Source organism: Quercus suber, unplaced genomic scaffold (assembly GCF_002906115.3).
Source record: "Quercus suber isolate HL8 unplaced genomic scaffold, Cork oak 2.0 scaffold_445, whole genome shotgun sequence".
Lineage (NCBI taxonomy): Eukaryota > Viridiplantae > Streptophyta > Magnoliopsida > Fagales > Fagaceae > Quercus > Quercus suber.
Window position 1 is genome coordinate 2,827 of NW_027069896.1, and position 12,901 is coordinate 15,727.

General features: G+C 34.0%; 1 protein-coding gene across 1 annotated transcript; it reads left to right on the plus strand.

Annotated features, from left to right (window-relative positions):
* The first annotated feature begins 2,071 nt into the window (after positions 1 to 2,071).
* On the plus strand, positions 2,072 to 9,783 carry LOC136062725 (NAD-dependent protein deacetylase SRT1-like). Its single transcript, XM_065762167.1, has 9 exons — positions 2,072 to 2,113; positions 2,220 to 2,299; positions 5,015 to 5,093; positions 5,672 to 5,725; positions 6,769 to 6,874; positions 7,390 to 7,472; positions 7,663 to 7,730; positions 8,624 to 8,726; positions 9,227 to 9,783. Exons 1-9 carry the CDS (start codon positions 2,072 to 2,074, stop codon positions 9,518 to 9,520), a joined length of 909 nt encoding a protein of 302 aa, XP_065618239.1. The 3' UTR covers positions 9,521 to 9,783.
* The last annotated feature ends 3,118 nt before the right edge of the window (positions 9,784 to 12,901 follow it).

Sequence of the window (12,901 nt, forward strand, 5' to 3'; positions counted from 1 at the left end):
ATTGGACTTTTACATTTTCTTCCCTTTATGAACTTATTTCAAGGTTCTACTATATCTTCATATTGTCCCAAAAAAGTCAAATAAAAGACTTTGCTTCATTAATAATAAAAGTTTTTTTATTTATTTTTTTATTTTTTTTAATACAAGATAGAATTTCTACTCTAGCCTAATCTAAGTATATATGTGTGTGAAGCTCCCTCCTAGAGACTTCAACCCCGCCCTTGCCCCCTACACCCCACAAGCATTTATACTTGTGGAGTGACCACCGCACTAAGGATGTGCGGTTGTAATAATAAAAGTTTTTTGGAAAATCAAATTGGTGTCCAATTAAGCACAACCACTAATAAAATCAATACCACCCACCACCTATAGCTACTTCTATTACATGAAATTCACTCATTTAAGTTTAATTACAAAGTGACCTTATGTTTCCAAAAAACATAATACAATAAAATTTCCTCATCCTATTTATAATACTAATCTCTATCTTTAAAGGAATAGAATTTTTTTTACAAATTCACACAAGCTGGAATATTTCTTCAGGTACTATGGCATATTTCATGTTATCCACCAGTTATTTCAAATGATCTTTTACTATAATGACAGTTAGTAAATGATGGTTGGAATGTACTATGGAGTCACGTCAACAGCTATGGTGTCTATCTTTCAATATGAAATTTTATTGAATTACATTCCCACGATACAAAAGAATTTAAATAAAATATGTTCCAAACACTCTAGAACCACATGATATTCAAATTTTGAGATAACTATTGTTGACTACACATATTTTTTACATAGGCTGCCAGTGAACTCTAATTATCACAATTGGGTATTATCTTAAAAACACCCTCTTTCTTTTTGTATCATTGTATGCAAGTTTGTAATTTTTTTTCCCCAAATAATTTCGGTTTCATTCCTACAAAAAATTCTACATCTAAATAACTACCATAACAATTGGTACATTCCCACAAATATTTAATTTCCATTCAACCGTTGTTTTAAAATTGACAAAATATCTCTTTATCGCTTTCACAGTTTCTCTTATTTATATTCAATATTTTTCCTATTCCTATGACGACACTTTATTATTAGACAAAACATTAGGCACTTATATTAAAAAAAATATATATTGCTACGGTCTCAAAAAAAAATTATAAAGGGAAGGAAGAATCACTTTTGCCACATACCATGACCATCAGTCATGTAGTAAACCAATAAGTGAAATGGTACCTTCTTTGGTTGTAAAAATAACGTGTGAGAGGATTTTACATATTCATGTATTTCATTTTTATATTTAACAAGTTCATCTACTTAATTTAGACATTAATAACTAGACAATTAAATAATAATTCATACAAAATTAAAAACAACAAAAATTGTCTATACATATTCATCATGGATGGTTTTAAATTTACATTTAACTTTGCATTTATGTATTCTTATGCTTTAATTTACATATTTATAACTAAACAATGAAAATTATGAAGAAAATAATTACAGCAGTTCTTTTTTCTAATCTTTAAAAACTCACAAATTTTCAAGTTTTTTTTTTTTATTAATGATTTCAGTTTGCTTTGCTATTGCATCAACCCATAACAAATATGACTTTAATTTTGTTTAATGACTCCCAAATGATGAATTCATGAATTAAATAGAAATAAATAATAGGGAATTAAGTATCAAGTTTGTGGTTTAAGGAGGTTGGACGTAATACCTTATAACATGTGATATAGCGATGGTAGCATCACCAAAAATTGTAAANTTTTTTTTTTTCCTTTCCAAATCCTTTGTGTTATGCTGCTTTGTGGCCCTATCTCATTTAATAGTATATGGAGTTTAGGGTTTAGAGTTTAGTTAGAATGATTAAAATTTATCTAATTAAAATAGTTGCGAGGTAAGAAAAGTTATGTTTTCTATTTTTTGAATTAATGTTGGACCATCTGAATTTCTTGAGCATGACATCAGAAATGCTTGATGTTGAATTGTTACATCTATTGGTGGCAAGGTATGGAAAGCACTATAAGATTAAAATTTTAAAAAATAATCTTGGTCATAGATCAGCATAATTATGTTTGTGTCTGATAATTATTGTCAACTGTTAGAGAACAGGGTAATGATTCATAACGAATGGATGTTTGAGAAGTAATTAGATGGATTGAGAAGTTAAAGTTATGAAGTTAATAATGCTGATGCATGAGTCTAATTCTTTAATGTAGGATGAATTGCCCCTAAAGGAGCTGAATCCAGCTGTGGAACAGTGTAGGATGGCTGATGTTGTATTGTGTTTAGGGACCAGGTAGGTTTTATAGATATCATGGCTTTTACCTGCATCGATGCTTTAATTGATCACTTAAAATTTTTTGTTATGGACTGTTGTAGAATTTAATTTTCCTTATACGATTAGCTCTTAGTTTTACAATGTTTTCAGTTTTAAAGGATCGGTGGGTCATATATGATCAACCTTTTCTTTGTTTATTACACTTATATTTGAAGTTCCTGTAACCTTTTTCTCCCATTTAATTATCTCCTCTGAATTGATTATTCTTATGCAAGTATCTAAGTGTTGTCGGAATTCAGTAGAAGATAAAACTGTAGTATTTGATTGAGCTAATATTATACTATCTATTGCTAGTCAACCTCATAAGATGTTTAAATTTATCATTGTATTCTATCTTTAGACTCTTGAGTGTTTCTTCCTTTTAAGTGCTAAGGTAAGAGATCAAAAGAGTTAAGGTGGTGCAGACATAGAATATTATGGTGATTTGAACTACATTTTATTATTCTTGGGAAGTGTGCTTAGGGTTAATTTCTTTACCCTAACACACATGCTTAGCGTTTTTTATAATAATATTACTACATTATTACAAATTTACTCCTAATACAGTAAATACTACTTATAATACTCCCCATCAAACTGGGCCACATGTCATATAAATCTGAGCTTGTTACATAGCTAATCTCGTCTAGCTTTGCATAAGGCTTTAGTAAACTCAATTTGAGTTCTTGTAGAAACATTGGGGTAGCAATAACTCTACTTCCCATATTTTACTGAACAAGATGGCAATTCAGCTTTATATGCTTAGTTTGCTCATGAAGCAGGTTTCAAAGAAATATGTATTACTACTTACTTGTCATAATACATATCAATGGTAACTGCAGTACACTTTTTTTTTTTTTTTGATAAGTAACTAATGTTCATTAAGCAAAATACCCAGGTACACCGGGAGAACTTCAGTACATATTAAGCCTTAATTCCTTAAATAGGTGCTTAATCGGCATAAGCTCACATGATGTAGGAACTATGGCTCTATGCTCAGCTTTTGCACTAGAGCGGGAAATGACACTCTGCCTTAATTTATCCAAGTAATCTAGTTTCCCCTTAGAAAGGTGCAATATCCAGTAGTTGATCCTTCTCTTTGAGGATGAATCTTGCCCAATTGGAATATAAATGTTTCTAACCCTGAATAATCATTAGCCTTTTACAAAATTCCATAATTGGGATATGCTTTCAGATACTTCTCAATTGGAAGAACAACCACTTATTGTGGATGACTAGTACCTGCCATAAATTGACTCACAAAACTCAATGCCAAGATATATCTGGACAAGTAATAGCAAGATAGTTTAATTTGCCAACTAGATGACAATATCCCTCAACATGTCCCATTTTATATGGACATTATATTGATGAGTTATTTTTGGAAAACCCTTTGGCACCTGAAGCTAAATTTTTTTGCTGCATACTATCCTCAAACATATGGTCAAACTGAGGTCATAAATAGGAGTGTTTAGAACCTATTAAGATGTGTTGTAAGTGAACATGCTATGAATTGGGATTTCATTCTCACTTCGGCTTAGTTTAAATGTCATGTAAACATGCTATGTCATGGTTTATATCTGGCCCAAGCAGTTTCCCATAGGAACCATTAGGAAACTACAAGCTCGTGGTGTTGGACTATTCAAATTGTAATATGAGTTGGATCAAACATATATGTCATTGATATCCCATCTGACTATGGTATTAGCTTAACTCTTATTATTGAGGATTTGGTGCTTATAAAGGTCCAGCAGTCATATGAAATAATCCTTTTCACAAACCTTCCCCTAACCCAATTGCCAATCCTAGCCTTGATCTGGCCCCACTAAACCTTCCACCAACACATAAAGAATCTATTAATGTCCTTTGGATTATCAGATTGTTTTCATTAGGGATGGAGCTGTTCAACTTCTTTTGGTTCTCTGGCGAGGATGGCCAGAGTTAGATTACCAAAGGAGGACCTGCAGCAGCTTGATCTTATCCTGTTAGGAGACCCACTCAATGGGGTTGAGTTCCTCCCACCCCAGTGTCAATGCAGATACTGACCTTCGATCATGTGTGTATAACTGCATTGACATAGTCAAAGGAGCCACCCAGTGACATTGTGGTTAAATGGTGGAGGATTGTTTGTCGCTAATTGACTGGTTTGAATGCTACCTAGAGCTATGCTTGATTGGATTGAGTCTCTCCCACCCTGGGTAGTTGGTGTGGACACCAGATACTATACTGATTTGAACAAAATTTTGTAATTATTTGAATTTTGAACTAGTTTGATTTTTGTTTTGATTGAGGATTTTATAGGATTGTAGTTGTGGCATGGTCGTAGCTTTGCTTCTTAATGTAATCCTGGAAGGTATTAAAAAGAAGCTCTAGTAAATGTTTGGGACATTGAATTTTGAACTTAAAATCCAGTCATAGTTGGTGAAGTCTAGGGTTTTTTTTCCAGTTCCCTTTATTTTCGCTTCATTTTCTATTTGTGCTACTACTGATGCTGCATCATAGGTAATGGCTGAAGGTGAAAGATCTTGTGCATAAATTTCAGATTTAATATCTGAAGTCTCCGTACCATCTCTGTGTTGAATTATGGTTGTTAATGACTCTGACATTAAAGGAATATATTATTGATTACTGTCTTTCCTTTTAAACTGTTTTGTTCATTTAATTAGATATCAGGTGCTTAATATTATTGTGCAGTTTGCAAATAACTCCAGCATGTGACCTTCCTTTTCAAACTCTCCGTGGTGGGGGTAGGGTCATAATTGTAAATCTTCAGGTACTTTGATATTTTCCTTTAGGGCTTTTCTTTTCCTCTTTCTGTTACATCTACATTTCTGTACCATCCAAAGTGAAATCTAGTGACAGATTGCGATGCTTTTGCTACTAATGCCTCTTGCAAGTAAGCAAGGTCTTATAGTAATGAAACTGGATGTTTCTCGTATTTTAGTCAATGTTTTTTCCACCCAGCATTTGAGCTTTATTGAATTTTTTTTTTTTCTTTTCATTTTTTATAATTCAGGCAAGTGTATGGTCAGGACATCTGATGAGACTAGGCTATGGATTCTATGATTTTCTTCTTCTTCCCTTTTTATTTTATTTTTTATTTTATTTTTATTTTTTGCTTTAAACTCATACATATACATTTTCCAAGACAGTTCAATGTTTATTTTGGTTCTCCATCCTATGAATTTTTTTGCGGGGAATAACATTTTTGCTTTCATTGTCTATTGCTTACTCCATGCTGGTATTACAACAATATCTTTAGTGCAGGATACTTTGTATGTCTTCTTGACTTATTATGCAGCTACACCATCGCCTCAAATGTTCCTCATAAATTTCATTTTGTATCTGCAGCAAACTCCAAAAGACAAGAAAGCAAGTTTGGTTATCCATGGTCGAGTTGATATGGTATTATTAATTTGGATCAAAATAGTACTTTAGACACCATTTTTGCGTCACATTATGGAATTTAAAAGCCAGGATGTTTAGCAAATTAATTTGTTAGAAAGTATCTGATTCTCTCTCTCTCTCTCTCTCTCTCTCACATATCACAATAATCCTTCATAATGATTAAATGATTAAATTCAAAACTTCATAACATCTTAATCTTTTGGGGCAAGTGGTAGTTTATCATGATTTCAGACTAAGTGAGCTTTGGTTTAAATCATGTCTCTACTTTACATCCCATTTAAAAATTTTCATAATACTACTTTTTGGGCCCCAATTATTAAGGGGGAGTTTGGTTCCAAGCATGATTAGTGTTAAAATATGGTTAAATGATTAAATTCACCATTTCTAACAACTTAAGATGTTTAGTGTATTGATTTTCTACAAAGTATTTGATTATCTCTCTGCCTTTCTCTTATCATATTACATAGTCCTTCATTACACTAGTTGTTGTGACTATTGAGTGCACTTTAAAACTAAGAAAATGATTTTGAGTTATATTAAATTTTTTTTTTTTTTTTTTTTTTTGGGTAACTGTAAGTACATTTGATACGGTACACCTAGAACTAGGTAACTCAAGGTGGCTGAACTACTGAAATTTCACGTTGAAGTTTGGGGAGGCCCCAAAGATCCATTAGATTGGTAGGTCATTGATGGGGGAATACTTATTGGACAAAAAAGAAGAAAAATAAAAACCCTGTAGCTTGGAGTTTGGACCCTAAACAATTTGAAATATCATGCTTCTGGGGCACTGTTCTTTGCAATGCTAGAGTTCTACATTAAAAAACATGAGTTGTCAGTCATGTGGTACAATTGGTAGAAGTCCATTTTAAGGAGCATGGTTACAAATTTTGCATTGGAGATGGCCCTTTCAGTGAATTCCAAGTATTTATTTTCTATATTTCCTTATACGTCAAGAAGATAATTACTGTTCATTTGTATAAGATATTTGACTTGCTTTGCCCATTTTGTAACAAGCCAGTTACTAACTTGATCAAGAGCAGGTGATTGCAGGGGTTATGCATGATCTTAATCTACAGATTCCTCCATATGTCAGAGTTGATCTTTTCCAGATAAATCTTACTTATCGTCAGTTCCCCAGATTTTCAGGTAGCTTTGCTAGTTTTAAGCTTCCCTGTTTTTAATATTTGATGTAAATAGTCTTGGTGGGGTGGCTCTAGTCTTTTTCTTTTTATATATGTATAAAAAAAGATACATAGAAATCTAAGGTGACATCCCAAAGAGTCCCATGCCTTTCTTGGTTGGATAGACCGAACTGGCAATTTTCATCTTCCTGAACTAAGGAAGCAGATTATCTGGTGCACCAGAAGAAGGACCAATTTTGCTTACACCATCCAATCATCCCATGCCTATTGAGAACAAATCAAATCAGGAGGTTCTATTTACCAATCTTTCTGACTCATGGATTAGTGTATTCTGCAGTGGTGGCCTGGACCAGTAAAAAAGCTAATCCTTTATGTTGAACCAATTAACCAAGGCAAATGTTTTAGTTTTTCCACTTACAGTTAAATTATTCTTGTAGTATCATCATGTGTGCCGTTAGCTACATAGATCCAATGATTTAATGTGCTGTTTTGGATTCTGGTGCTTTACTTGCAATGCAGACAAAAAATATGTGAACTGGACTCTCAGGGTAACAAGCGAACATGGGAAGAATGCTCCATTGCAATTCGTCAAATCAGTTGAGGTATAGCCTTCCCGTCAGTTTTAGTATTTTAATATTGATGTTTCTCATTGCCCTAACTGGTCAGAGCTGAAACGCACTTCTTCTATAAAGCATCCTATTTTTGATTGACTGCTACACTTCTATTCAAATCTGTATCTACATTTTATTCCTTGGTAGATTTAATTCTGAGATTATTCATTTGCATGTTTAGGTTTCCTTCTTAGACAGGCCAAATCTCAGGACAGCTATCCTACTTAAGCAACCATTTTTGCTGAAAAGGTATCCTCTTTCAGATTAAGTACTGCAATTGCCGGTACATGGTGAAATTTTCTCTCTTATTCAGACGTAAAGTTTCAGCTGCTTCACATTCAACCATTGTAACAAAAATTTCACATTGGTAGGAAAATAAACTAAAACAGCATTAGACAAATCTGATTTTTCATTTCAGAAGTTCAACCACAGGCATTGAAATGTTGAATAATAATAATTTAATATTTTTTCTCTTGGCCTTATAAAAATTGTTTTGGAGTAGACATGGTAGAAAGGAAAGGAGGGTCACCTTCTTCAATTTTTAGAACCCTTCTTCAATGTTTTTTAATATCTTTTATAAAACATAGGGTTAGAATAATACCATTTGTTAGGCTTAGAACCAGAAACTTGAGCAAGTTGGACCTCTAAATCCTAAAATAAGGAAAAAATGGTTGACATATATAGCTTGGAAAGAACTTTTACTACATCCTCAAAACTACTGTGCAAAATATGAGGAATGGGAATATTAATAAAAAGAAGGGAGAACTTTTAAAATATTCATTGAACTGGAGATGAGCTTTCTTCTCTTTTCCCCCCTAATTAAAGAAGTGAGATCCTGTATTCCAATTTAAGACTTGGATGTGTTGTTTAGAAAGAATAATTATCTAATGATAGTTGCTTGAAAGACAAAACAATTGATAAGCTTGTCCTGAGTTACATCATTTTGCTTGCCAAAAGCATTGAAACAAAATATTTCACTGCTTGTGCAAAATCAATGGCTAAGGTTTGTAGAATTATGGTGCTGCTACTCTGCATTGGGACTGCCTAGTGTACCATTTAATGTAACTCTTATGTAATTTTAATATTTGCTTCATGTGACTATTTTTTTTTGATAAGTAATTGATGTGACTATTTATATACAGGCAATTAATTAGTACAAGACCATTTAAAATATCATTGAAGATCAATTTTAGTGATGGTTGTGGGTGTCAGAGCACAAAAGTTGAGTTCCCTGTCAACTTTCAGGTGCAAATTTCTTCTTTTTCTTTCCTTTTTGACTAGGCTTCAGGTAAAAACTTAGTTCTTGATTTTGTATGCCTACCTTTTTCTCCCGGAAAAATAAGTGAAGATGGGGGGGACAAAGCTCATAAGCTTATCCTAGAAGTACTTTGTTTATGTATATTTACTTGCTTCTTCAGTTACCATTTCCTTTTTTTTTTTCTTTTTTTCTTTTAGAGTTTGTAAGAAATATATCTTGTTACTGCAAAGGATTCTGGGATAACTCTGGAGTTAGAAATTGTGTGAGCAATTTAACCTTTTAGACTTTGGTGATGCATAAAATTGGCAATATGTTTCCTGTAGATGTTCCGTTTAGTTGATTGTTTTGTCATCCTAATGGGTTTTGTTTTTGGGTTGGGGAGTTCTGTTGTAGCATTTTGTCTATCTGTGTTTATGTGTCAAGTTAAATATTCAGGAAAGGCTAAATCAGATTAGGATAAAACTTATTTGTTTTTTGTACCATACAGGTGTTAGCAGATAGCATCAACCATGATAAGGATGATGTGATTCAGAAACTGAAGAAGACAGCAATCCAAGATCAATGCTGTGGGCAAATTTCATTAGTTGAAAGAAAGAATCTTTTACCTCCCACAAAAGAAATCTCTATTCATGCCATTGCAACTGATTTTGTTGCATACAACACTTATTTGGCAAGCACTGGATTATCTGAAGATATTCCCAAGAGTAGTGGCTATATAATGAGAAGGCTCAAGGATAACATTAATACTGAAATGCCTCTCAAGAAACTAAAATGTTGTTGAGTTGATTATTTGTTCTTGTTTTCAGTTTTTTTGGGTGTAAATTTTACTTTTGGGAGCCAGTGCAACATGGAGGAGAAGAATGGGGGTATAGATGATATATAGAGAAGTTAACCTTGCATATACACTGTAGTTTCCTAGAAAACTTGTACTGGCATTGGGTCTCCATTGCTGTGAATCTGGAAATTTTTTTGGGGGAACATAATGAACCCATTCTGTAAAGGTTTAGGCAAAAAATTGAATGATGGAAGTAGGGTTTCTCATGAGCTTTTAACCATCTGTGGGCTTGGATGTGTAGCTTTATATGTTTAACTGACGTTGATAGTATTTTTGATATGGAGTTGTGAATAATCTATTCTAGTCGCAACCCATATCAAGTCCGGGAAAATTGAATGTGTATGATGAATTTTGACAATTTATACTTTGTCAATTTTTTACAAGTTACAAAACAAATGAAATTTTGTTCAACTTCCATTTCATCTCTAAGAATAAATCATCCCAGTTTAGTCCTTCAAAAATTTAAAAGGGATCAATTCGAAGATGAAATTATAATTTCCTAAATTTGGAGGATAAATATAAACTTAAACCAAATTAAAACTGCAAAAAAGAGGACCAAGGGGCTAGCACCAATTCTTCTTCTCCTTTATTTATTTGTTTTATTATTATTATTATTATTATTATTTTAAAGGTAAAAGTACAGTTGATAAAAATGACCTCAAATAAAGTCCTTTAGGAATGAAAGTGGTAGATGGCCAAAAGACAGTTGACAACAACTAAACTTTCTTTTGAAGTGCATAGGAAGACATGATTGACAATGAAGCAGTGCACACAAATGGGAGGAGAAAGGAGCCAGCTGATACAAGCAAATTATTGTAATAGCTCGTACTTAATTTTCCAGCTGACACAAACTCATCATTGTAATAGCTCATACTAAATTTTCCATCAACAAGATCTTTGAAATCTGTGCTAGCACCAATTCCTGCACCTGCCGCGGTGGCTAATAGGTATGATATAACCTGCCAAAACCACCATTAATGTCAAACTTCCAAGTAAAACGTAACTAAGTTGACGTGAAAATGTTGTAAATGTATCATTTTTTTTCATAAGTTAGAGATACTATAAATATATTACTTTATAATACTTATAAATTGATGTGTCACTAATAATTTTATATATTTGACTAGTGATATTAGGGGTACTACAAATATACTATTGCTATATAACACGTATCACCAATTTTTTTTTTTTAAATTATTAAATATTCATTTATGAAAAATGCTAGAATTACAGATTATTTTATAAACTGCTGATTTGGTAAGTAATTATTAGTAAGTAAAAAAGTAATGTTAGTAGTGAACCTAAGTAAGAATAAGTAATAATTAGTCACATTAACAAATTATAAGAATATTGTAAAGTAATTTGTGACTTTAGCATTATTCTTTATTTATTAGGTTAAAATATTTTGTAGTAACTATGTGGTTGATTTAATATTTTCCATTTCCAAATAAGAAGCTAGCATTTTCTGAATGTCTAGCTTCAAAATAATTATAATAATAATAATAATAATAAAAGCTCTGACTGGGGACCACTAATTGTCTAAGTTTCTTAATTAGAGGACAAGCCTTTCGATCAAGATATACAATGAGTCAGGACGTTTTTATCAGTTGAAAACATGCAAATGTAAGTTTAATTAATTATTATTATTATTTTNATAGTGGTATTAAAAATAGTTATTGGTAACTTTGGACTTGTCAAGAGTTGACAGAAAAGCCCAAGGCCCATTGGAGCTAGTGTCTTATTGGTCCCTTTTGGTCCCACTCCAAGCCACACACTTAAGCCCAATTGGTAAGGCCCGAAAGGCCGGCCCAGTTAGATAAATTGGTTAGATACAAAGGGAAAAACGTACAGAAACATTTGTGATAAGAAAACATCATTGAAAAGTGGTGTATGAGAGTGTAAGTCACTTTTTGGTCATCCCTTTGTTACCAATTGAGAGACCACACATCTTGGGCGTTAGTGGAATTGGAGTGAAGATTAAAAGTAGTCCCAAGTGCTTCAATCTTCAGTTTTGAAATTCATCGCTGCAAGGTACACTCTCTTGTTCTCTAATTCTGAAATTTACTTTGTGCATGTTATCAATATTGAATGAAGTAGATCCGTTTTAAAACTTATTTTCCGCTGCATTTATCTTTATATCCTTCATCTTCCTCACACGAAAAAGATTCGTTGGGTGGAGTTCTCAACCTCTGCCTGTAGCTGGTGTCATCCGACTCCTCAGAGGAGTGCTTAGAGTTATGAGCCTTACGCCTTCGTCATTCATATCGCAATTCCCTCTTCAACTCACGCTGCAAATTTCCTCCGCTCTTTACAGGGGAAGCATGGCCTTTCCCCCGAGAGCGGCTTCTATCTGCATGGGTCGTTCGGGTACTCCCCTCATGATCCCCCTCGGGTTCGTGGTCTACCAACGGATTACTGTGCTGAGAGCCCTTAGACTCTGCCTGGTGCTGATTAGCATCTGCCTGTTGCGGGCCCGTCAATGGTTGTTGCGGTACTCCCTCTTCCATCGTGAGTATCACACCTGCCCTTCCTTCTCAACAGATCAAGTTCTCCCCACAGACGGCGCCAATTGTAGGGACTCAATTTGGATTGACCCTGAGTATGAGTGGGTTTTCAGCCCAACAAGCCCAAACAATAAATTTTTAGAGCATGGGTCCAAGAACTAGTGCTGTATGATGGGAAAAGTTCTACTCATCAGGTGACAAGGGATACTTTAGGTTTATTCTTTTAGAAAAACTCTCCTCGGCCTTCTATCAGTCCCTCTCTCTTTGCTTTTTTCTTCCTCTTTCTAAAAAGATCTCCCTCCAATTTCATTCGTTTCTCCCTTATATACTCCGTTCTCCCTTCCGCTTCCATTGTACACGTGTAGTTCTTATCGTGGGAACGCCTTTCTGTCCCATCCAGCACCTACCAGAACGTTCTGCTCAGTGGCCATAAAGCTGCTTAGTCACTGTTCTGGTATCACCTCCACATTAATGCGGCCAGAGGGTTAGATGGAAAGCATTTAATGTGGAGGTGATGGCCTTGGAAGATATTTGATACCTTCCCCGACTCCCCCTTAGGTCTATACCCAATTTCCAGTTCAGATACAACTTTGCGGAGTCTCCTCAATAAAACGAAAGTTACATTCACCTCGGACTTTGTCGTCCTCGGACGTACGTTATGCCGCTGTATACAATATCCACTCCTTTCTCCTATATTATTTATTTAATAATAATAAAACTTTTCTAGGCTATCCTCGGATAACTACGCGTCCTCGGATTGGGCCGTTGGGCCCCGAGCCCACATCTGAGGATTACTATATCTTTTTAACCAACAGGCCCCACA

Coding starts and splice junctions, on each gene's coding strand:
- LOC136062725 (XM_065762167.1), top strand. CDS start 2,072: ATGTTTGTGTCTGATAATTATTGTCAACTGTTAGAGAACAGG. Junction 2,300..5,014: donor GTATTGTGTTTAGGGACCAG/GTAGGTTTTATA, acceptor ATTATTGTGCAG/TTTGCAAATAACTCCAGCAT. Junction 7,473..7,662: donor AATTCGTCAAATCAGTTGAG/GTATAGCCTTCC, acceptor TTGCATGTTTAG/GTTTCCTTCTTAGACAGGCC.